A 22,963-nucleotide genomic window follows, 5' to 3' on the forward strand; every position below is an offset into this window, starting at 1 on the left:
ATTCTCCTCCGACCTAGTTTCCTAAGCGCATGCAGTTTCTGCAGTTCTCGGTATTCTCTACCACTAATAGTCAGGACACCGGTGCTTAGGGAGCTCTGGGGTTACGCAAGTATCATCTTGAAGGTTGTAATGAACCTGCGAAGAGAAGGCAAGTACGTTTAAAAGTCATTATATCTTCTAAAAGCAATTCGAGGCTCAGCCCTGGATCGGGCTGCCATACTTTTTTCTGCTCTAAAAACTTCCAGAAATTCTGCTCAGAAACCGGTTTCCACTGTGCTTGTCTCTACACATCTGTAACACAAAGAATTTATAATCCATTTAGCGAGATTAAAAAATAAAGCAGAAAGTCTCTCAGCACGTTCCAGAAGCACGGGGCTCGCGTGTTTCTGCCCCAGCAGCCCGCGCTGGGATGTGTGCGGACGCCTCGCTGCTCACGAGCTGCGCGGGGCTGTTCCCAGGGAATTAGTTCCCGCTGGATGGCCGTGCCCCGGGAGCCGCGCCGCGGGCCGGCAGGAAGCGCGCCCGGGGCTCGCGCCCCCGCGCCGGGGGGCGGCCGGAAGCGCCAGCGCGGCGGCGGCGGGTCCCGGCGGGGCGGCGGCGCTGCTGGTGCCGGGGAGGCCGGGACCGACGTGGCCGGCCGGGGGAGGCGGAGCTGAGGGGCCGCCGGGCGGGGCAGGCCCGCGCCGAGCCGCGGCTGGATGGCAGCGGCGGGCCGGGTCACGGCGGCGGCGCACGGTACGGGCGGCTGGCGGCCCGGGGGCGGTGCAGCCGGGGCGGGGGTCGCCGGGATAGCCCCGCTCCTCTCCGCTGTGGCGGTGCGAGAGGGGAAGGCGGGAGCCGGGCGCGGCAGCGCAGCCGAACTGCGGGCGGCGGCGGGACGGGTGAGCGGTGGCGGCGGCTGCGCTGCCCGCAGCGGAGCCGAGCTCGGCTCTGGCAGGGCCCGGCCGGCCGAGCGCGGGACAAGTTTGGGAAAGACGTGGCGGGGAGTGCCGTACCGGGCCGCTGGTTCCGGCAGCCGTGTCTCGGCCCGGCGGGACCGTGGGCTGCGCGCCACCCGCCCCAGGGCCCGGCTGGCCACGGCTCCCGGCGCCGGCGTCCCCCCGTCCTGCCCAGCTTTGCTGCAGCTTGGCGGGGCAGCGGTGCCGCTGCGGGCGTACCCGAGGCTGGAGGCTCAGCCTCCGCGGGACGCAGTCGGGAAAGTTTTGGAAGTCGCTTCTCGGGCAGACGGTGCCGCGAGAGGGTCTCGGCGCAGGGGTTGCCCTGCGGGACGCGCGGGGCGGTTCTGCGGTGACACGGGGACCCGGCGGGGGCAACCGACGTGCCGCTCCACTGAGGTGCGCCAGCACGATTAACTACTAATCACCCCCGCGGCGAGTATGTCTCACTTTGCATCGCTCAGCGTTCCTCAGATGGAAAACCCGCGCTGTTTGTCCCATCCGCCGCGGTGTGAAGACACAACGACACAAGCGGGCCCGTGGCGTTCATCGCCTGCGGGCGACAGCGGTGCCGGAGCCTGTCCCGGGACTGGCGGGGCGGGAGCGGCGCGATCTGCGCGGCCTCTGCCTCGGGCTGCCACGACGAGTGGACTGGGAGGAGAGAGATTCCACCTAGCCCTGAGGGAGTGAACGCTATTGTCTGGTCCTCAAACTTTTCTCTTCATCCTGAGGATGAAAGGATGCAGGACGAGGAAGGAGTCGCTATCTCTCAAGCTCTGGTAGTAGTCGGTCGATTTTAATGGCCTTCCCTTGCCAGCTCTTAGGTTTGCCCGCGGTCTGTATTCTGTGCATCCCTAGCATTAAGTTGTGCATTTGCAGAAATGCGAGTCTCTTCTGTGCAAAGAGGTTTTTTACGAGACAGATGGGGCAAAGGGGAAGGGTCCCACCAGAGCAATGCATTCCCTAAAGATGAGCAATGACTCAGAGACAAGGGAATGCTCAGAGAGTACCAGAGATCTTTTGTGCCTCTGCTGAGGTAAGGTCTTCCAGGAGAAATTCAAAGCTCTCCACTGGGCTGATGGAGGGAGGTGGCTCATGAAGAATTTTTTGGCTGAAAAATATGCTTCCTCCCTGGAAAATAACTTTTTTCCATTCCATGCAGTACTCTGTTGCAACTGTAAGGCCAGGCAACCGGCTTCCAGAGAAAACGCTTCTAAAAAAAGCCTTTTCTTCTCATTTTTTCCCCCTCAACAGCATTTGAAGTGTTATTTTGTGACAATGAGCAGTTGCTCTGAGACTATATGGTCAGAGAAGGTAGAATGTCTGGGAGAGTAGTAGATGGGTTGCTGTAGGAATAGTAATTTTCTCTTTTCCAATAGGTTTTTGCCTTGGCATTTTAAATTTTGTCTGTGTTTTCTAACTACAGAAGTGCTCAGTGAGATCTCCCAGGGAGCATCATGGGTCTCCTGGCTCAGTGTGCAACCTCTGTCTACCTCTGCTCAGGATTGTGTAAATGGCAAATTCTCATTCATTTGTTCTTCCTGAGCTGGGACAACCTCATGGTTATTCCAGTCCTGTGGGTGTTTCAGAAGGAGCTGAACGGACCTGACTCCTGAATGCTCAGACATGGGCTCTGAAGAGTGCGACCACTGGCAATGGTGATCAGGCTGTGATTTGGCACAGCTGGGAGTTGTGATCCCACATAGAGTAATTGTCAAAATAAACGAGGCACTTTTTTTTCTCTTTCATGCATGTTCTTAAGTATGTGATAACATCCTTCACAGGAAAAACATCTCTCTAAACCTGGTTATGCCTTCTAGTGACCACAGATGTTTCTGAAAACCTGCAGGTTCTTTCTCTAGAAATTTCTAAATATGTTCTCTAGCTGGCTTCTTAAAACAAATGCTATTGTCTAAAATTAAGGCTAGGTAGAGACTTGCTCCACCCTCTGTAACTGCAGTGGCAGGGTATTATTTTCCTCCTGAGTTGTTTTTTTTTCCTAGGACTACATCTTCACTGCTCCTCTTCATCCTCTTAAATATTTGTCTTAGGAGTAACCAGTTAGAATTTAGAAACTTTACTAATGTACTACTGAGATAGAGAAGGAAAGGGGCTGTAGAGATAAAAAATGGTTTGGGTTTTTTTGTTTGTTTTGGGTTGGATTGGTTTTTGTTTGTTTTTTGAGCAAGTGGTTATGATGTGTTAGGAAGCAGCAAATGCTGGGAATATGCTCTAAATTATTAGCTTGGCACAAAGATCAGGTGATACTTTGAGTTTCTTACAGATGTTGTATAAATATCAGGACTTTATTGAGTGAGATATGGGGTTGTTCTTGAGTCAGGAGGTAATGGTTGTCAGGCAACACAGGTGTAAAGAACTGTGCTATTTTTTCTTCATTTGAATAACAGGAGAATAAAGACCTCTGGGCCACGGAAAGTTAGCCGACACAATTATGAGTTAGAGAAATCAGGTTTTTAGCCTTTGATGCCTATTCATTGTTCCCCATCATCCCTTTTTGGAGGAACCTGATTCCTTTTGCTGTTGGAAGAGGGACATGAAACCAAGTATGTTGACCTTTTTCAGAGTCTTGGACATGCTCTTTCTCCCATGTACCTCTCTCCAGGATTTTGATCACTTAATCAAAGACCCTACTAGGTGTCCCTTGGAGCACTTAATGAATGTGGAGGATGAGGTGCAATAAATTGACCTGTTGGATCAATTGCAGTGATTACTTTTCCAGATTGATTCTCAGAAGCTGTGACATCAGTGTTGCAGAACAGACTTTTGCTGCTTCCCATTATTGCCAAGCTGCAGAGAGCAGTCATTTTTCAGTGTGTGTTTGTTGCCTCTTTGCAGGCACATGTATGGCTGTATAAATTCTGATTTATTTTTGCTGTGTTCCTCACAAGGTTTTCAGACATTTTCTAGGTCTAATCCTGTCATAAAGGACAAGGAGGTCTGTCAGGCCTGTTCTTGGGTTCCAAGTGGTGCCCATCCATTTTAAAGCAGAGAATCCGGTAAAATGCAGGTTTTTATGCAGCAGCTGCTCTGCAGAGAGAAGAGTGTAGCTGGTGGAATCTGCTTGAAGAGTCTGGTCACCTGCCTGCACAGGTGCCTGTGTGGCTGACAGCTTTAACCTCTGTTGGTGCTTGGGGCAGAGGAAACTCTGTTCAGTGAGGGGACAGTGAACATTTTAAGAACTTCCTCTCTTCTTGTGGTTTGGTTTTGTTTTGTTTTCAAGGGAAAATTTGGGGGATTCTATGACATAGTTTTGCCATAGTTTTGTGTGTCTGTTTGCATAGCTGTAGGGGGAGCTTGAATCCTGGTGAGGGGAGTCAGAGGGCCTGGCAGTGTCCCAGGTACCTTCATGTGGTGGAGCTGGGCAGAGGGCAGCATCCCTGGCCCATCAAGCTGTCTTTCCAGTTGTTAATAGCTTTCCAAGCTAGTTGTTACTGGCTTTCCAAGCATTGGCTCAGTTCCTTTTCACTTCAGTGTCTTAGTTGAGTTGGTGCATGGAGTGCTGTGAGAGGTGAAAATGTCCCTTGCTGCCAACCTCCTATCTCCATTGCTTTGAAGTGGTTGTGCCAATAGAGATTCACAGCTGAAAATCTGTCCCTTCTCATAGGGCTCTGCTGGTAAAATAAGGATCTCTCCATCTTACATCAAATTACAGGTGTAGGGCTGGAGGAACTTCAAAGGAGGGATCTAATGTTTGCAATAAAATAGCATCTGTATCAGGTGTTTCTTTTTATGAAAATTAAAGAAAAAAAACCACAAACAATCAGTGCTGGCGATTCTGCATCACAGATAACCTGTTTCAGTATATCAGCACTTTGGCACTTTGTAAATTTGTTTTTTCATATTCAGGCTGAGTCCTGTTTACTGTTTGAACTGATGTGGAAGAAGAGCACTTTCCCCATTTCTTGTGAGATTTAATGTGTACAGGCTGTTCTGTTCCCTTCAGTGTTATCTTTTTAAGACTAAACACACCCAGGTCCTTCAGTTGTTTTTCCAAGTCATGCTCTCTACACTCTTAATTTTTGTTTCTTTCCACTGCAACGTCTCAGATTTTTGCATGGATTTTATGAAGAAGAATGTGTGGGGCTGGGTGTAGTCTGTTGGCTAAAGTCTCACCTGTGTGAGACCTAGAGTGTCGCTACTAATGTGTCCCAGGATGATATTTACTTACTTCATGGCAACATAAGCCCACTGGTTTAGAATTAATTTCTCAATCTACGTATGCTTTTTTTGGTGGCATGGTGGAGTTACTGTTCTTCTTTTCTGTTTGATTCCACACCTGCCCCTGCTAGCCTCCCCCCTTAGCAGCCAGATCAAAACACTGCAGTAAGATGCCACAAAATCCTGGGCTGGTTTGAACTTGCTGTGTTGAGGGATTTTACTTCATGTTGTTAAAAAAAAATCCCTGAGAGGTTACACAAAAAATTTTAGTGGTTCTTGCACAGCCTGCCAAACCAAGACAGTGTCTTTATTTATTCCTTCTTACATCCCCACTCCTGATGTCCATGGCCACTCTGCTCACAGATCAGTGTTCTCCTACCCAGGAGAAAAGGTACCCTCTCCCTTAATTTTCTTTTTGATTGCACTGCAGCTGTGCCTTCCTCTTGTGTATTCATTCGGGGACTAAAATTGGCAAAGGGCCAAGCCTTTTAAAAAAAATCAGTTTTTCCTACTAGTTTGTTCTGATGCGGTTCACTCATGGAGTCCAGTGTGACCATGGGAAGATGATGCTTCATAAAGGGGTGGGGACAATGGAGAACACCACTCTTTTCATCTGCAGTGAGCCCTCTGATTGGCTCCAACCCTGAATTTTGTCTTCATAACTTCAGGTCCCTTTCTGTCTGGCTGTTACTTAATGCTTTGATATCTTTATCACTTTCTTATAGGTAACTACAAACTGATATTTAATTTGATCAAGAATCCTTCAGAGGATTGAAGTTACTGGTCTGTAACTTCTTAAGTCTTCTCCCACATTTTTTTTTCCTTTTAAAAAGGTAGGTGAGGCATGATGCTTCTCCAGCCTTCTTGTAGCTTTCACATATTCTTGTAAATTTTCAAAGATGGTCACTAATGCTTCAGACATTATTTTGACTGATTTTTTTTACATGCTTTCAGGTGAATGCTGTTATTCCCTCTCAATCATGAGCTTTTTTGTGAACATTTGTTAAGTTATTTTTTTCTAACACACTATTTTCTCGCATTTCCAAATTAATTTTGCTTGTCACATTTCACTTTTTCTTCTGGAGACTGAAGGAGCATTTGTACTTCAGCCTTTACATCATTTGCTTTCCTTTCCTGTTTGCTAATGAGTATATAATTATTTTCCTCTTCTAACATGCCCGTTTCTCTCCAGTGTTCTTGTGATTGCAGAGCTCTTAGTAACAGCTGTGCTGAGTTTGACTAAGAAATTATCTAACCCCACTATCCTTCTAGGAAAGGATAAAAACAGGACAAGTATATATTTTTCAAATACCCTTCCAGTCTCCAGCTCCTTTCATATAAGGGAATTTCCTGAGACTACTGAGTGCTGTTTAACTGCTAACAATCAAGAGATTTGTTTTGCTAGTACTTGTCCTGTCTTTTGATGAACCCAGGTAAAATTTTTCATTGTTTTTGGAGAAGTACTACCACACAAGTTATGTGCTGATGAAGGGTCATATTTGCTTGTTTTGAAGCTGACCCTTCCTGGCTTCATGTAGTGGTTGTCAGTACTTATATCTGATGAGATGGTGAACATTCTATACCTGCCCAGGATCTTTACAGCACTCATGAATTTATGGACTTCTGTTATGTTGCCTGTCTTGCATCCTAATTTGTTCCATGGATGCTGTTGCACAACAAAGAGAAGACTTACCTGAGTAGCATCTCCGGTCAATACCTTTTTCGGAAGCTTTGGGACACGGAAGGGCAAGGACAAGGGTACTTGGAGTCCTTGTCCAGCCCCCCTGAAGAGAAATGGTGAAAGCCAAGTGGTTTCACAAGGATGTCTCGTGCAGTTTCACACAACCAGTGATAGACAGTCTCTCTGTCCTTTACTGATGTGTTGAATTCAGGAAGAATTTCAGATGTCCAGATATATATGGGTGTACATACCCATGCTAAGATGCTGGAGGGAGGGATGGTGTGGCCAAGGCCTTTCCTCTGAGATGGTGGGAGGGAGAGATGAACATGCTCTTAGAACTGCTCTACTCTTCTCTTTTCAGAGTTTGGCCAGCCTGGCTGAGACCACTTAGCAATGACAAACCAAAAACTTCTGCTTGATGGGACGCTCTCCTTGTTTCTGATTGTGGCCTGTGGAGCTCAACAGCTCCCGAGGAGTCATGTTGCTGCTAGTTCTGGTTCACTGTGTGAGAAGGAGGCAGAGTCCTGGGGAAACCTTTTCGGCAGTGAGCGGCTGGATGCTTGGATCTGTTCCCTCATTGCTTCGTTCATGGTGGGGCTGAGTGGGGTCTTCCCCTTGCTGGTGATCCCATTTGAGACGGGAGCTGCTCTGCGATCAGAAGGTAAATCTGCCACCTGCATTGGCCTTTCTGAAGCCGAAGGTCCTGGAATGTGACTGAACAGCCCACCGATGAACAGGACCTTATCACAGATATATTGTTCTCTAAAATAGAAAGTCTGTTTTCAGTGCTTTAGGCCATACCTGAGAATTTGATAGGGAGTCCTTTGACAAATGTAAGCCCTGCACGAAGCTTGTACAGAGAGTATTATTTTTCACCCTGGTTGGTCCAGGTCCCTCCCACACAATGCTCTCCCAGGCAAGTGATGCAAGAGCTTTTTCTTGCACTCCATTTGTTTTGTGCTCTTTCCTTTGAAAGCTTGCTTTGCTGATGCTTCCAATTTAGGTTTCTCTGTGCAAAATCTCAGCTGGAGGTGTTTGGGCTCCTGGATGAGTTGTGATCAGTGTGGGGTTTTTATATTTGTTTGTTTGTCTGTTAGGTTTTTTCTTTTCTTTTTCTTTAGCTGGATCACACCGTATGAAGCAGTTGTTGAGTTTTGCAATTGGTGGATTACTGGGAAATGTGTTTCTGCACCTGCTTCCTGAAGCCTGGGCCTACACATGCACTGCAACAACAGGTATGAGAGCCTTATGTGCCTAGAAGCAGCCCACGCTATGCCCACTGCTACATTTTTTGTGTTCATTCCATCGTGAAAGCACAAGACCAACCAGTCTGGGTCAGCCCAAAAACTGGTTTAGGCTAGTATTCTCTTTAAAACAATATGTAAAAGCACATGCCTAGGGAAGGATGTAAGAACAATAAACACACATAAAATACTTTATCTTTGTACTATGCAATCCTCCAAAGACACAGATTAGAGGCTTCCTCAGTTGGCCATTGTTTCTCTATGTTTAGTAACTTGCAGTGGTTTTCTTGTCTATTGACTTTTCTATCTTACCTTGGACTCCTGTGAATCTCTGTTGATATTCCTTTTTCTTTTCTGTGAGGAAAGGGAATGCTTCTTTAACCTTATGAGAGGTTACGAATGTGTACATGTTCTGGTACGTGAACATGTGCACCGTCTCAGTTGGGGATCAGGTGCATCTTTTTTATAAATGTCCCTATAACAGCATTATTCCTAGAGCCTCTTTCTTGGCACTAACTGGAGCCCTTCTATTGGGTACTTGCATTTATGGAAGCTCATATGTGTTGCTCTCTCAACCTTTGCTCAAGGAGAAATCATAGAAAATTGCCTATAGAGCCATAATTAAGAATGGAGGGTGGAGCAGGGGAAGATAAAGGAAATGGACGTTACACAAGGATATGTTCACCAGCAAACTAAACACTCTGAGTTGGTACAGAATTTGTGGTATCAGTGTAGCGCCTTCATCCCTCAGATAGGCAGGATTGTTAAAACCTATAATGTTTGTATCTCTGCTTCAGCAAACTGACAGCATAGAAGGCAAGTGCTGCTGCATCTCACCTGGTGAGAAACCAAGAAATCATTTCCCTGCTGAAAATATGAGAGGGGAGAAGATACCCTGGGTTTCCCAGACTTCCTTGCACCTATCTCGTAGGATTTCAAATCTGCTGGATCTTTAGTCTTCTTCCTCACAGCTCTAGCACTGTCAGCAGAACCTGCTGTCCTTTTTTGAACCCTTTCTATAATTGTTCCCAGATTACTCTGTCTTCCTGCTCTAGCTTGTTTGCTTCTGCCAGACTGTCCTTAAGCATAAAGGTTTCCTTGACCCATGTAAGCCTCATTACAGAGTCATTCTGTTCTTCCATTGCAATGCAATCTCCATGTCTGCAGACAGGCTGTGTGGATTATTCCTTCACAAGTTGGCTCTAATTGAAAAGAAAGTTTATAGCTTTGGGCTTAATAACCTGCCTAGATGTGGCAGGAAGAGGAAGGTGAGTCTGTAGCTGCAGTAAGGGCAGATTTCATGTCAGAGCTTGCTGCTCAGTAGATATAGCTGGATTCTTGTTGATGTAATATTCATTTGCCTCTGGAGCTCAAGGAAATTCACAGTGTTGTCAGGAAATATTATGGGTTATGCAATTGAAGAAAAAGGGGTAGTAGCTCTCACTCTGAGTGTCCTAAGATGAGCATATCTGTTAGATCAAGAATGAGCAAGTTAAACTACTCTGCTCTACTCTGTGTTCGCTCCTCTTACCTCACAGGGAGTCTTTCCATTGTCATTTCTTGTTTTGTCTTGGAATGGCTGGTTACACTATGTGGGGCACAGAGGGTTCACATGTGTGAAAAACTGTGTGCTTAACAGAGCCATGAAGATTTCTGTCTTGTCCTTCAGGAGAAGGGCAGAGCTTTCAGCAGCAGAAGCTTCTGGGTCTCTGGGTGATCATTGGTTTCCTGACCTTCCTGGTGCTAGAGAAGATCTTCCTAGAGAAAGAAGAGAAGGACTATCCTGCTGTGGTAAGTTAGCAGCCCAAGGGGAGGGAGTGCTCTTTTATTTGAAACTTGGTACTAAACCACTCATCTGCCTTATCTGACAGGCTCAGCAATGATTCTGGAGCTGTGAGTACCTTGTCATTGCCCTTTGGGAGCTTTTTGCCTCTTCTTTGACACTGATCTCTAGAAGAAGGTTTCATCTCCAGGCTTTTGTGGTTTTAACTGAGATTTCTCATGCCTGGGTTGGTTTTGTTCTGTATGTGGTATGTGTAAAAGAGAGCTGTTCTTTTATGGGGACTGAGAGCTGCAGCACTCTGCAAATGAGACTTTTGCTTAAGTTACCTTTGAGGGATGACATCTTGCTGATGCATGTTTCACTGACCCATCATGACTCATTCACTTTCTGAGTCCTCAGTCAGGACAAAGACCAGTCTTCTTGAATTTATTTCTTCTTTGTTATGGCCTGTACTAGAGGTTTGTGTGAGTAACGTTGTGTGGTAGAGGCAGTTTATGATTTGCCAGGTAATACTACGTTCAGAACAGTCACCCAGTGGCAAAGGGATGATGCAGACAGAGGTACCAGAAGGTAATTCAAAGATAGAGAAGATTCAAAGATAGTCTTCAGACAGCTGGACAACTCCTAGCTGCAGCTCCTGTGGACTGAAGTTCTTGCTATGCCATGACTTTTGAGAGGTGAAACTGCGGGTCAGGCACTACATAAGAGCAATTACTTGTTAACTTTTACTCAATGTGAGACTTTCAAGTGTGAAAGGAACTTCATATTCTCATTTAGAGAGCAGTTGAAGTCCTAGATAAATATCTTATTTGGAAGATGATGATCCCAACTGTAGAATAATTCTGTAGACTTAGTTATTCTGATGGACTGGGGAGATCAAGACTCTTTTTCCCCCATTTCCTGCCCAGCTGGAGTTATATTTCTCTGGGCAGTAGCTGCTAGCAGGATTGGCAGTCTCAGTCCCTTTCCAGTGGAACCTGTCTCATGCCAAGGAGGCATAACTCCAATTCCTCTCTCCACTTCTCTTGAGGATTGGGAGGTCTTTGCTCTTGTTGTCTTACTGTGCAGATGTCGCAATACTCTCTGAATCTGTCTCATTTCTGGCAGCTGTTACTAAACTGGGGTGCCAAAGTTGCTGATTTACATTGTAAGAACAAAAGGATTAAGGGTGAAGATTGGATTTTTGATACTGATTCATACTCATTCATCACTGAAAAAAGTCAGTGACAAGTTCTTTTCCCCTAATTTTAGGACTGTGATTCCAAAGCAGCAGCTGGAAAGCTTTCCAATGGAAGTGGCTGTCCCCTGCCAAAGGTGGCAGGCCAATCCCAAAAAGCACGAGCTCAGTGTAATGGCTCCTCTCTCCAGTCTTGTCCAAGAAACAACAGAATCAAGGTAAGGGACACAGAAACTCGCCTTCACCCCTTAGTCACAAATTATCTGTGGAAAGAACTGCATCTTAGTGGGAAACTTGGTGTTTGAGTTGTGCTTAATTTTGCTCTGTCAAAGTGTCCCAGTCACAGCAGGGACGAAATAGCAGACTTGGAGAAAATCTACACTGCAGCTTATGCAGAAGAGACAAAGTCAATATTATGAAGGTAGAAGTCTGATGTGTGTTTTGGTTGAATTCTGAGACCAAAATACTCAAGTTCACATTTTATTACTTTATATTTTCTAGTCAATATTTGCTTAATTTTTGTTCCATGATTTCTCTGTGCTTCAGTGCCTGCATTGTACCAAGCTGCACTTTTCCTTTTAAGGCACTTCTTGCAAGTGTCTTGACACCTTTTGGAAGTGTGTTGAAGCTATCCACTGTAGAACTCAAAAGTTCAGTTTCTCAGATTATCAGTTTATCTGCTGCCAAAAAGGACTTCTTGTCCACTTATGTCCCCAAAACTGTATTTCCCATCACTTCCTTTGCATTGGTCTCATCTGACCCCACAGTGAGGCTATTCAGGGAGCTAAACAGGCAAAAAAATTTGTTTCTTCTACACCCACACACCCACCTCCCACCCCCAGGTCTATTTCTCTCCTGTCTTAACTACTTGAGTCAACTTGGCGTGTAGACAGGCAGCCTGTAATGCTGGGATAAGGTTGATCAGGAAGCTCATAGCATTGGAGGTGGAGGAGGAAAAGGAGTACTGTACCATTGGGAAGTGGATAACCTTTACATTGGCTTTGTGTTCAGTTTAATATTACTATCTTTGTACTGTGGAAACTCTTGTCTGTGTGCACATTACAAGTGAGAGAGTAAACAACCACTTTGGTGAAGGAGGACCTATAATTTGAGTTTGCAAGCCCATAAAAATGTGCAAGATTGTATGAGAGTAAATTATGGTTGCATGAACTAGTCCAAACCTGGATGTATGGTCAGTCAGAAGCTCTTTAGTCTTTCTATTTTAAATCTGTTTTGCTGTGACTTTATAGCTCTTCCTACACAACATGAAAGTTATGCTGAGTTCACTGAGTATTTTTGATATCTGTCACATTCATGTAATTCTTACAGAACACTGCACAAACTGCAAGGTGCCACATTGGTGTTTCTAGAGGTGATAGTAGTGAAGAAACCAATATTACTGGGATATGAAACATTGTGCCCTTATTTTAGAAAGTTTATATAAGAAACTGCAGACTTAAAGGATAGTTAGTCTACCACTGATTTCAAGCAAAAATGAAACACCAACAAGGGATACAATTGCTCAAGACATGGTCCTAATATAAAAAATAATAACCTAATTAATGCTAATTGGTATGATCTTATGGAAGATAAATTCTTATCAACCAGATGTTTTCTCCTGCCTTTTATTTGATGATAAAATTTTTTTTGAAGGTAATTACAAATGTATATAAAACATAACTTTCTCCCACATTCTAATAAAACTAGTACTGCATGAAATCAACTTTGCTAATATTAGCTGTATTAAAAATTAGTTATATTATCAATTGGGACAAAATTAATGCAGCCTCCCTTTAATCTGTTCACTGGTGGGATATGATTTTTCTAAGTGATTGCTTATTAAAACAGTATGTCTTCACATTTGCAGGTACTACTGTATTACATAAATGGCACATTGTGACTGCATGAAGTCAGTGATAGCAGCTAAACTGAGTAACTTCATCAAAAGTGCTGAATTTTTAGCACGTTTGATCCATGCAAATATTAAGCAACAGATTAGAGAAAGAATGCAGATCATATTTACAAGATAGGGACAGTTTCTAAAAATCAATGCTGTGGAAAAAGGTATGAGAATTACAGAAGGAAATTGTTTGAGCACATTCTTCCCTAATGATGCTACAGCCATGAGGATAGGGAAGTTTGAGATAGTATTGAAGAGAAGAGGCAAGAGTTCCTCTTTCTGTATAGCAGTAATGAACCAGCTATCTGACTTTTTCCAGTGGTGTTATTCTAAATATCCAAAATACTACTGATAATTTGTAAAGGGGTCAGAAAACAGATAAAATAAATATTTTAAGTTTGCAGTACATGATAAGTGGTTTTCTTTGGTTTAGCTCTGTAGTCATGATAGATCAAGGGTGACAAATTATGCAAGTACTCATGTAAGAGACATGACTAAATTTACATAGTTAAAGCTACAGCAAACAGTAACAGAGTAGGAGTCACTCTCTGTAACTGAGGGTAACTTGCCAATGGGCCAACTTTAGAGATAGCAGATTCTTTATCGCTTGTGGGCTTTAAGCTGTGATTTAAGATGCTCTCTACAAAGTACATTATAGTTTAACGGACAATGGACTTTGTGCAGAAATTGAATGAGATTCTTTCAGTTGTGTGACATAGAAGGTTTAGGCAACCATGGAGAGCCCTTCTAGCTTTAATCCTAACACATTTGTTCAGTCTTACAGACCCTTGTCGATATGCATGAAATAGAAATTAATGACTTAATGTGTGTAGTTTTAACTTTCTACATTCTGAGCATATAATCTGAATAATAGTCTTCCTGGTGGGGTGGAAATTACCAAAACTACCAAGATACTCCTGCGCTGTTAGCCCGTTTCCTTAGGCAACAACATAAGCATTCATTCCATCTGTCTGTCCATCTGTTCTGCCCTTCATTTTCAATAACTTTTGAACCCATAATTAATTTTTCTTGAGTTCAAGAGAGGATAGAAGTCTTGAGGGTGATCAAATTTCTGCAAGTTTCATAAAAATCAGCATGGCAGTAGAGGAGGAATGCAAACTACTGCCCTATTTTAAAACACTGTCAGAACTCAGCTGCTTATGCTTCTCAGCAGGTCCACCTGGTTGGTGGGTCTCAGTGCCCTTCCCTGGTGGGGAGGTGGCTGTCATGCTGTGCAAGGTGGGGAAGGGACATGCAGGGAAACAGTGTTGCTAGAAGTGAACAAAGTAGGTCCTCGCAAAGAAAATAGTGAAATCCATAGTGAGATAGACTTCTTTGGTTCTACTATTCACTCAGAACGCCCCATTTTTTTCACCAAACAAAAAGGGAAGGATGCAATTTAAACAAACAAAGTCACTCTTCGGGGCTTAGCGATTAGTAAACTGGAATCAGTTGGCTGTTGTCTGCATATATATTAGAACTTCTGCTTTTTAGCTGCTGCTATAATTTGTCCTAGCTTGAAAATTGCAGGTGGGAGGTTTCCTTTGCACACAAACATAGGTAAGTTCTGCTCTGCATTGCAGCCTTTATTCCCTCACCAAGTGCAAACATTGTAGAGTACTTTTACCTTGCTTATTCTTTCTTTTTCCCTGTGGCACATGGGATCCTTGCTGATTTGTGCAAGTATGTTTTATTACACAGTGACATTAATTCTGAAGCAGGAACATAAACACTTCATCTGGCTGTGCTCTTATGAGCAACAAGAACATCCTATTAGGGATTCGCAGAATGTAAATGTCAGAGGCTCATAACTGTCAAATCAACCCAATTTATTTCTGAGCACTCCAAGGCTTTGCTTCTTTCAGTGACAGCTTTTGCCCAAGCCACTGACAAGAAAAAGTCATAATGTTTGAATCATGAGGTCTGTTTTTTCCCTATATGGTGGTATGGGAAAGCATTTTTGTGTAAAACGTCTGTGAATAATTATTATCCCATAGGGAAAATGCAATCACATTAAAAAACATGAAAAGGTGAATTTTAGGTAGTCATATTTGACTGTCTGGGACTGAGAGTATGAAGAAGGAGAAGTAAATTTGCTCTGTTCTTGGGTCTGCCTGCATGCATTTATTTGTGTTTTCTCTCTTGCAAAAACATTTGCATCCATTGTGGAGATGTTACTTAGATTACTACTTAAAAGTGAGCTTAGTTAAGGTTTGTTTAATCCTTTATTTTCATATTCAATCATCATTTAAAAATTTAGAGCCTATAAAGGGCCAGTATTGTGATGTAAAAGTGCCCTGCAGAAAGGTTGTGCTTTGGAGAGAGAGATTTGACAGTAAGCCCTGAGCTATGGTATAGAGATGACATGAAGAGGAGATGCACCAAAAAGAGTTGATAGAAACAGGGAACAGCAGAAGACGAAAAAGAGCTAATGAAATCCATCAGTATTTCTGCTTTTCCAGGTGAACTTCAGCATGTGATGCTATGGTGAAGTAGGAGGTTAATGCCTCACAGTCTCTAGGCAGCTTTTCCACTCACTGGATTCTCCCCTATATTTGGAGTTCTTGCAGTCCAGAGACAGCCTGATATATTGGCTACCACCTGGTTTGATAATAATTTAAGCTGCAGTGCTATACAGTGAACTGCAGTATCTCAGGACCCACACACAAGTAGTTTTTGTTAAATATGATGGAAAAAAACCCAAAACCTGTGAGCTAAAGAACCGGGGTGGTACCCTCATAAATTGCTTTAGGTCATATACTCAGCATTTGCCTTGAGATGACCATAGTTAGAATGACAGGGAAGTCTAACATGGAGATGGACTTGTGAGGAAGGAAGCTGCTTTATGCTTGTAATTCTAAGAAATGTGTTTATATGCAAATACATATACATGCTATCCAGCCTTCTGGTAGTGGCTTTTTGGTGACTGTCATCACTCTTTTTATGCTTTGTTAAGAGAAAGCAAACCCACGAGCACAAGCATTTTTGGTACAATGTTTGAAGATTTATTTAGTTGTAAAAAGCAATTTCAGCAGCATTTGTTCCATTGCATTGTTCTTGCCAGCTTTTGAGGAGGAGATATTTAACAGTTGGATATTAAAATGCATGACTTGAAAACAAGATCAGGCCATATTTGAAGCCAGTTACCTGTATAAATTAGTCAGTGTTACCTAAAATCTGTTCAATTTAGAATTAAATATATTTTTGCTTTCTTCTTTCTTTCTCTTTTTCTGTTTTTAGCGGTGTTTGTCATTTGCATAAGGTAATTATTCTAACTTCAGACAATACTTTTCTACCCTAAAACTTAATTTATTCTGAAACCAAAAATTATATTCAATTTGTACTCAAGCATTGACATAGTTTAAGATTTTCAGCAGATGTGCCACGTCCTGACCTTTCTCGCCTGATTGTGACTGCATAACCTGTGTCTAAGCCACGTGCTTTCTTTTATCATCTTATGTCTTTTCCTTTATCAGGGGCTCTTCCTTCTCTTTGCAGATTAGTGGATACCTCAATCTACTGGCCAACACCATTGATAACTTCACACATGGCCTGGCAGTAGCAGCCAGCTTCCTGGTTAGCAGAAAGGTAAGGTTTCTGTCCCCAGCTCTGTACTGAACTGGAGAGGCCTTGTCTCAAGTGTGACCCAACATACAAAACACACTCAAAGATGTGAGGAGTTCCCTTCTATTTTCTGGAATTTTCTGAGAAAATGCAGACTACAGTAAAAATGAACCCTATCCTGATCCTCTGATGCAGACCTTCTTCAAACCTGGGACATATTAGGCATTTTTACTAGCATTAGGGGAAAGATTAGCTCATCTACTCAAAAGCCAGTCCAGAAATAACATTGGGCCCTTACATGATGAAGGTGGTCACCTCAGAAACAGGGACTTAGACAAGGCAAAGATGTTTAATGCATTTTTTACTTTGGTTTTCAACATTGATGATGGACTATGAGGTTCCCAGTGCCCTGAGCTGGAGGACCATGATTGTGAGAATGACAAACTCCCAGTCAACCCTGAAGTTGTGTGGGGTCTGCTGTTCCAGCTGGATCCCTGTAAGTGTATGGAACCTGAAGGGATTTATCTAAGAATACTAGGGTTGTTTCCTAATCACCTTTTCTCTGCTGCAGGTTGGGTTCCTAACCACAGTGGCCATTCTCCTGCATGAAATCCCACATGAGGTGAGAGGGCTTTGGATCCTGCCATTGTGAGGGGGATTACAAAGCACTTCATCTGCTAAAAGGAGGCCTGGGTCTGGTTAACATTTTCTTGTCCTTTTGAAAGCTGTTCCCTCTGGGAGACTGCCAACATGAAAAAACAGGCACAGTCTTGAAGCATTGGTCTTGTTGCAGATGCTACAGCCTTTGTGACTGAGAATTTAATACTGACATTTATTAACTGTTAGCTCTTGCTTTTCTTAGGTTGGAGACTTTGCAATCCTACTTCGGGCTGGCTTTGACCGCTGGAGTGCAGCCAAGATGCAGCTTTCCACAGCTCTGGGGGGAATTCTAGGAGCCTGCTTTGCAATATGTGCTCAGTCACCAAAAGGAGCAGGTAAGGCTCCCTGGGACCTCTGTAGGAAGGGGGGAAGGCAATGCATGTGTAATGTTCTTTTCCTTCAGTGTTATCTCCCATGGTTCTGTCTCAGTAATAATAAAAGCTTTATGTATTTGTACAGGTGAAACAGTAGCCTGGATCCTCCCTTTCACTTCTGGAGGATTTCTGTATATTGCCTTGGTAAACGTTGTGCCTGATCTCCTGGAGGAAAAGAATCCTTGGTAAGTGCTCCCTCCTGTTGTGCTGCAGCAATTCTTGCTGCCAGGGATATAACCATCCCCTGTGCCTGTTCTGGAAGCGCGTGTATGCTGGCTTTCCAAATGCCATGGGCAAGGCTGGAATCAAAATAGACTGCTGTGCTATCTCTTGCATTTGTGGGACTACAAAGACCACCTAAAACACAAAAGCCTTCAACTAGATGAGTCCTAAATAGTGTGCTAGCACGGTATGTAACCTGATCAGCCAGAGCAAGTTCCTCAGAAACCTGTCCAGAAAGGCCACCCACTGCTCAGTCTGTCTTTTCAGCTTCTGGCATATACCAGTTTAGGGACTGCTTGAACTAGGGCCCCATAGAGGTGTGTGTGTCTGATAATCACGTGTGAATCTGTCCTTCACATGCTTCTCTCATTTGTTTTTGTCCTTATCCATTAGTTCAGGCTTCTGCATTCTACCTTTGGCAGCTGTTTGCATAGCTTGACTGCATTGTTTTAAGTGATACTTATTATTTGTTTTTTTCGCTCTTACTTACTGATTTTCTATTAGATTTCACTGTATGGCTTTGTGAGTAGAAAATAATTTTCTTCTCTTTAGCATTCAGCATTTCATAGTCAGTCATTGTATCCCATCTCAGTCATCTCTCTTCTGCACTGGTATATATATATTCTGGTATATTTGGCCTCCTCTCATGTGTGTTATTCTAGTTTCTTGCGGTCTAAAACTGTAGTAGGTCCAAATCCAGCTGTGCCACAGTAAAGACCCTCTCAAATTTGCTGGCAGAGCTTCCCCAGAATGTTCCCTCGTATTTCAGTTGTAATGAGACAGGTAACATAAGCAGTTTAAATAAGATGCTTTGGTTCACCTAGTTAATTTTAACTGAAAAAAGTCCTCAAAAAACCCCAGCTCCACAGTTACATCTGAGGAGGCAGGAATTTCTGGTGGAGAAATGTTAATGACAAGTTTGGGAACTCGCCTTTGTCTTGGTAACCCCTCATGCTGGCAGAGGTTGTTGGCAGAGTATGCAGAGATGGGAGGTACACAGTCACTTCAATCCAGCATAAACCTGAGACAGTGCTAAAAGAATGGCTAAATTCATCAGTTTGCCCATTTTTTCTTTGTAACTGTAGTTGTTAGCTGAATGAGGTCCCTAAAGTGTCTGTGAACATGCTGCAGAGAGTTGGTTCCCTTGTAAATGAGAGGACAGGAATATGTACCTGAAGCTACATGACTGAATCAACTTAAATTGATTTTGAAACTGAAGTTAAGCTTTGCAGCTGAGTGGAACAAGTACACGTCAGTTTATAGCCAACTTCTTTCCTTGGGGTGCTGGAGAAGAGTCTTCTCAGCTGTGTTAGTGACGTCGTACAGCTGTTGTGTTTTCCATGTGGTAGACTTGGAAGAGCAAAGAACAAAGAACTTGAGAGCCTCTACACTGCTGGCTATGGGGATTGGTCTATGGCTCCTCCTAATTTTGCTGTTTCTTTCCCAGGAACTCCCTGCAGCAAATTCTGCTCCTGTGTACAGGCATTATAGTCATGGTGCTACTCGCACTGACAACTGAGTGACCTCTGCGCAGACCTCATGATGCCTCCCAGAGCCACCACAGTGACTCTGAGCTGTTACAAAGCAATAAGGAACACTAATGTTACTTCTTACGTGTGTGCGTGCAGATCTGGCTGCTACTATGAGAAGCAGGTGAGAAAGAGGTCTGGGTGTGCAGGACTTCGTTTCCTGGCTCTCCTATTCCTGTTCTGCTAAAATCCACACATCAGGGCTTCTGTTCTTCTTTTTGGTTGGTTGGTTGGTTGGTTTTTATGGAGCAAAGATCCACTGGGCAGAAATGAACTGCTGAATGAATTCAACTGCTCCACAGTGAATGAATGATGTTTCATTCAGTTGGTTGTGATGGAACTGCACCTCCCAAGCTCTTGTGTGAAAACAACAGAGGTGATTTCTGTAGCTGATGAAGGACTCTTCCTACCACTCTAACGACTGGAGGCAGAACAGGAATTACAGAGCAACAACAAACCAACAGTTTTAGCCAGAACTCCCTACCCATGAGAAGCTGATGGTGCTATGAGAGAGAGGGGAAAAGACCCTTTCCAACTTAGTCTCCGGCTTTTTATTGACATTGCTTTTTCCTAAAGGTATTAGCCTCAGCAGTTGAGCTCCTTTGGTTGATTTTGTACTTATGTTGAAATTGAGCCAAAGTCTTGAGGCGCTTTGGGATAGGTCACTACAAGTAAATGACTCAACTTGGAGATTACTTGCCTCAGCCCTAACCACTCCAATAGCCAGCACAGCCTGTTTATCTGATAAATTATTAGTAAATGTTTCTTCCATTGCCATACTACCAGCTCACCTACACCTGGAAGGAAAGCCATGTAGCTGTTGTGACTGAGCTCCCTCTCTTCATAAGCGTTAGTTGAACAGGCTCTGTTGAGTCACCCACTATCTGCCCCACACCATATTTCACAGCTTTCTTGAGGTGTAGCCTGTTAGCCCTGCCCAACATGCTACAGTACCCCTAGACTCCTGGTTAACTTTTCCTCTGTTTGGTGTAGGCTACTTAAGAGCATGCTATAACCAAAAACATGGATGGTAGCCTATTTCTGGGCTTCTTACCTCACAGTGGAGTTCATCTGTTGGGGATAAATGGATAAGGAATAATACTGACAGCCCTTAAATGGGAAGGCTGAAACTGCTGGTGAAAATATTTTTAAAATATTTTTATAGAAAAGTTGTGTACTAGGTAAGGAGAGAAAGGGATATGAAAGGGTGGCAATAGGTATGTTTAAGAGGAGTTTTCTGTTTTGTGATCCTTGGGATAAATTTTTTGCCAATTTGAGACCAATAAAAATAAGTAAAATTTCTAGTGGTTTCCCACATCCCAGCTCACAGGGCTGACCAGGCCTTAATTCCACAGGGATATTTTATTGCCAGAGATGTGCACAATTGCTGAGTCATCCCTTCTGCAGAGCTTATCCTTGCTTTGTTTAAATCTGTTTAAAAACAGGTCTAATTGATGGAGTCATCAGACACAAAACAGGTGCCCCAATGTCAACTGCACCAACTTAGCTCTGTCTTTAAACAGCTTTTGTAAACTGTTACAGCTCTCCAGTCTGCACAAGGCCTTATGCAGAGGGCTCATGCCTTCAGAGGGCGATTTGGGTCAGAGCAGTGAGGCAGGTATGCTGCCCACAACAGAGGCATTTACTTCCCTAAGAGATTCATGAACTGTTGACAGTTCTTTGTTATGACAGATCCTGTCCTACTTTTCAGTAAGTGCTGGAGAGCTCATGCTTGCAGTTCTGTCTGCCCAGGAACAGGTGTCTGGAATTTTTTCAGCTTTCCTTACCCCAGACTTACAGCAGTAACTAATTTCACTCAACAGTGAGGGAGGCTTAGTGCAATTGTTTTTTTCCTCTTTACAAAGTTGCCTTCCTGTGCAAGCTACTCTATCATTCCATTGTCCTGAAGTCTGAAGGTAGCATCTGCTTCCAATTTTCCTGGAAGGATGATTAATCCAACTAGTTTGCAGGGGCTGGGCGAGTATTCTCTCTAGTTCTGGCTTTGGGGGTTCCCACCTGCCCAGGTACTGCAGCTATTTGGACCCTGTAATAAGGCTCTGGAGGCAGCAGGTTTGCACAGAAAGATATGCCTGCTGTTTCTCAAGATTTCTTTCCCAAAATAAGGCTAGCATTTAAGTTGAGGCACTGCCAGGTGAGTGCCCATGAGTTGGCGTTGTTGCATCAGCACTCAGCCTTGCCAAGACTGAAAACCACAGTCAGGATTTTGTACTCAGCGTTCAGGAATGTGAAGTGGATGACACTAAAGGAAGAATTTCTGAGCTGTTTTTCTTGGCTGCTACCACAGGCCTGGAAAGTCTGGTTGTTGGGAAGATACCCCAGTAGGAGGTAGCATGGGGCTTGTGGGAGGGAGTGGCTTGGTAATTTTATACGTCAGTCCTGCAGCTGAGGATGGAGAGCCTTGGGAGGAAATGGAGCATCACTCCACCACATTTGTCACTTATGGAAATACAGAGAGAATTGTATTTTCTAGCTCTGTTTTTTCAGCTGCTCTTACTCATTTTTCCCCCTTCATCTGTATTGGTCTGCTCTTCATGGAGACAATAGAGATGAAATAAACGACTTCCCATGTTGGTTTGTGTTGGCTTCTTTTTGTTTGTTTATTTGCTTGTTTTGTGGGGTTTTTTTTGAAGCTACTACTTTTTGTTGATTAAAAATTAAATTCAGATTTCATTTGAATTACAGTCCTATCTCTGGGTTAGTCTAAAAAAAGGTGTGGGCTCTGTCTTGCTGTCAGACCTTCACAATTGAAAAAAAAAGGTTCTAATCCAGTTCCTTCTTCCTGCTGCCAAGGAACTGTCATCCAGGAGCAGTGTGGTCCAATCCTAATTCATGACTATGAGTCTGGGCTCCCTGAAAAGCATCACCAAATAAGTTTCTCCTCTTTCAGGGGAAAGCTTGCATGGTAACTGACTGTCCCAAACGTTTTGCAACTATACTTTGTTGCGATGAGTTATTTTTAATCAAAAAACCTCAAGGCCTGTCTAGTATCAATTAATGCTAAGCTGGTTGGTTACCTGCCATGTAGGACAAAGGTGCACTTATCCAATGTCGTGTGTAGGAATTGTCCAGAAAGGACTAGTAGGAATTTCTTCACCCTTCGAAAACATGGGTTCGGTGCATGTCTTATCCCGCCTTAATTTGGAAGATTTTCAGCCTGCCAATAATGGTACATGACCCTCACTTCTTACCACAAATATTCTGTAAAGAAGAAGGAAAACCATGACCTAAGAGCTGGAAGATGATGAAGGAAGGTAAGTGATCAAGGGCATGATTTCACAATCTGTGGACTTTGCCAGCAATCTACATTTTGGAATCTCTGTCTGTGGATTTACCATGCTGCCCTCCTTGGCTGTGTTGATGCTGTAGTAGTATAGCAGGGAGAACATTTGGAAGATGTCTTGTTACATGGGAACTTTCTAAGGTGATGGTCTTGCTGAAGCCCTTGTCTTCTGAAACTATAGCCTGAGGTGCTGATATAGAGAGTAGGGTGACATAATAGGTTTGCAGATTTAGGAATGTGAATATTTGGATCTTTCCAGGAAAGAGCTGTTACAACTGAAGGATTTTTTTCATGTTATTTAGAGCATTGATTGTATTTGAAAATTATTTTTCATTCTTCATGTGGAAGATTTAATTTAGCTGGTATGTGTAAGAAAATTCTTTTGACAGCAGCCCTTTCAATTTGTCTGCCTTG

At 43.6% G+C, this 22,963-nt stretch overlaps 1 protein-coding gene across 5 annotated transcripts; it reads left to right on the top strand.

Annotated features, from left to right (window-relative positions):
- Nucleotides 1-572: 572 nt before the first annotated feature.
- Nucleotides 573-21,852, top strand: SLC39A13 (solute carrier family 39 member 13). 5 transcript variants are annotated; one of them, XM_071558564.1, is made up of 11 exons: nt 573-735; nt 5,840-5,947; nt 7,157-7,456; nt 7,917-8,030; nt 9,709-9,830; nt 11,074-11,217; nt 16,398-16,487; nt 17,035-17,085; nt 17,326-17,458; nt 17,583-17,682; nt 19,167-21,852. In XM_071558564.1, the coding sequence occupies exons 3-11, from the start codon at nt 7,189-7,191 to the stop codon at nt 19,240-19,242; spliced, it is 1,098 nt and encodes a 365-aa protein (XP_071414665.1). In that variant the 5' UTR covers nt 573-735; nt 5,840-5,947; nt 7,157-7,188; the 3' UTR covers nt 19,243-21,852. The 5 variants fall into 5 exon arrangements, with proteins under 5 accessions (XP_071414665.1, XP_071414664.1, XP_071414667.1 ...); XM_071558565.1 differs by lacking the exon at nt 573-735 and adding an exon at nt 1,634-1,714; XM_071558563.1 differs by lacking the exon at nt 5,840-5,947.
- The last annotated feature ends 1,111 nt before the right edge of the window (nt 21,853-22,963 follow it).

This window comes from Pithys albifrons, chromosome 6 (assembly GCF_047495875.1).
Source record: "Pithys albifrons albifrons isolate INPA30051 chromosome 6, PitAlb_v1, whole genome shotgun sequence".
In the NCBI taxonomy this organism is placed as follows: Eukaryota; Metazoa; Chordata; class Aves; order Passeriformes; family Thamnophilidae; genus Pithys; species Pithys albifrons.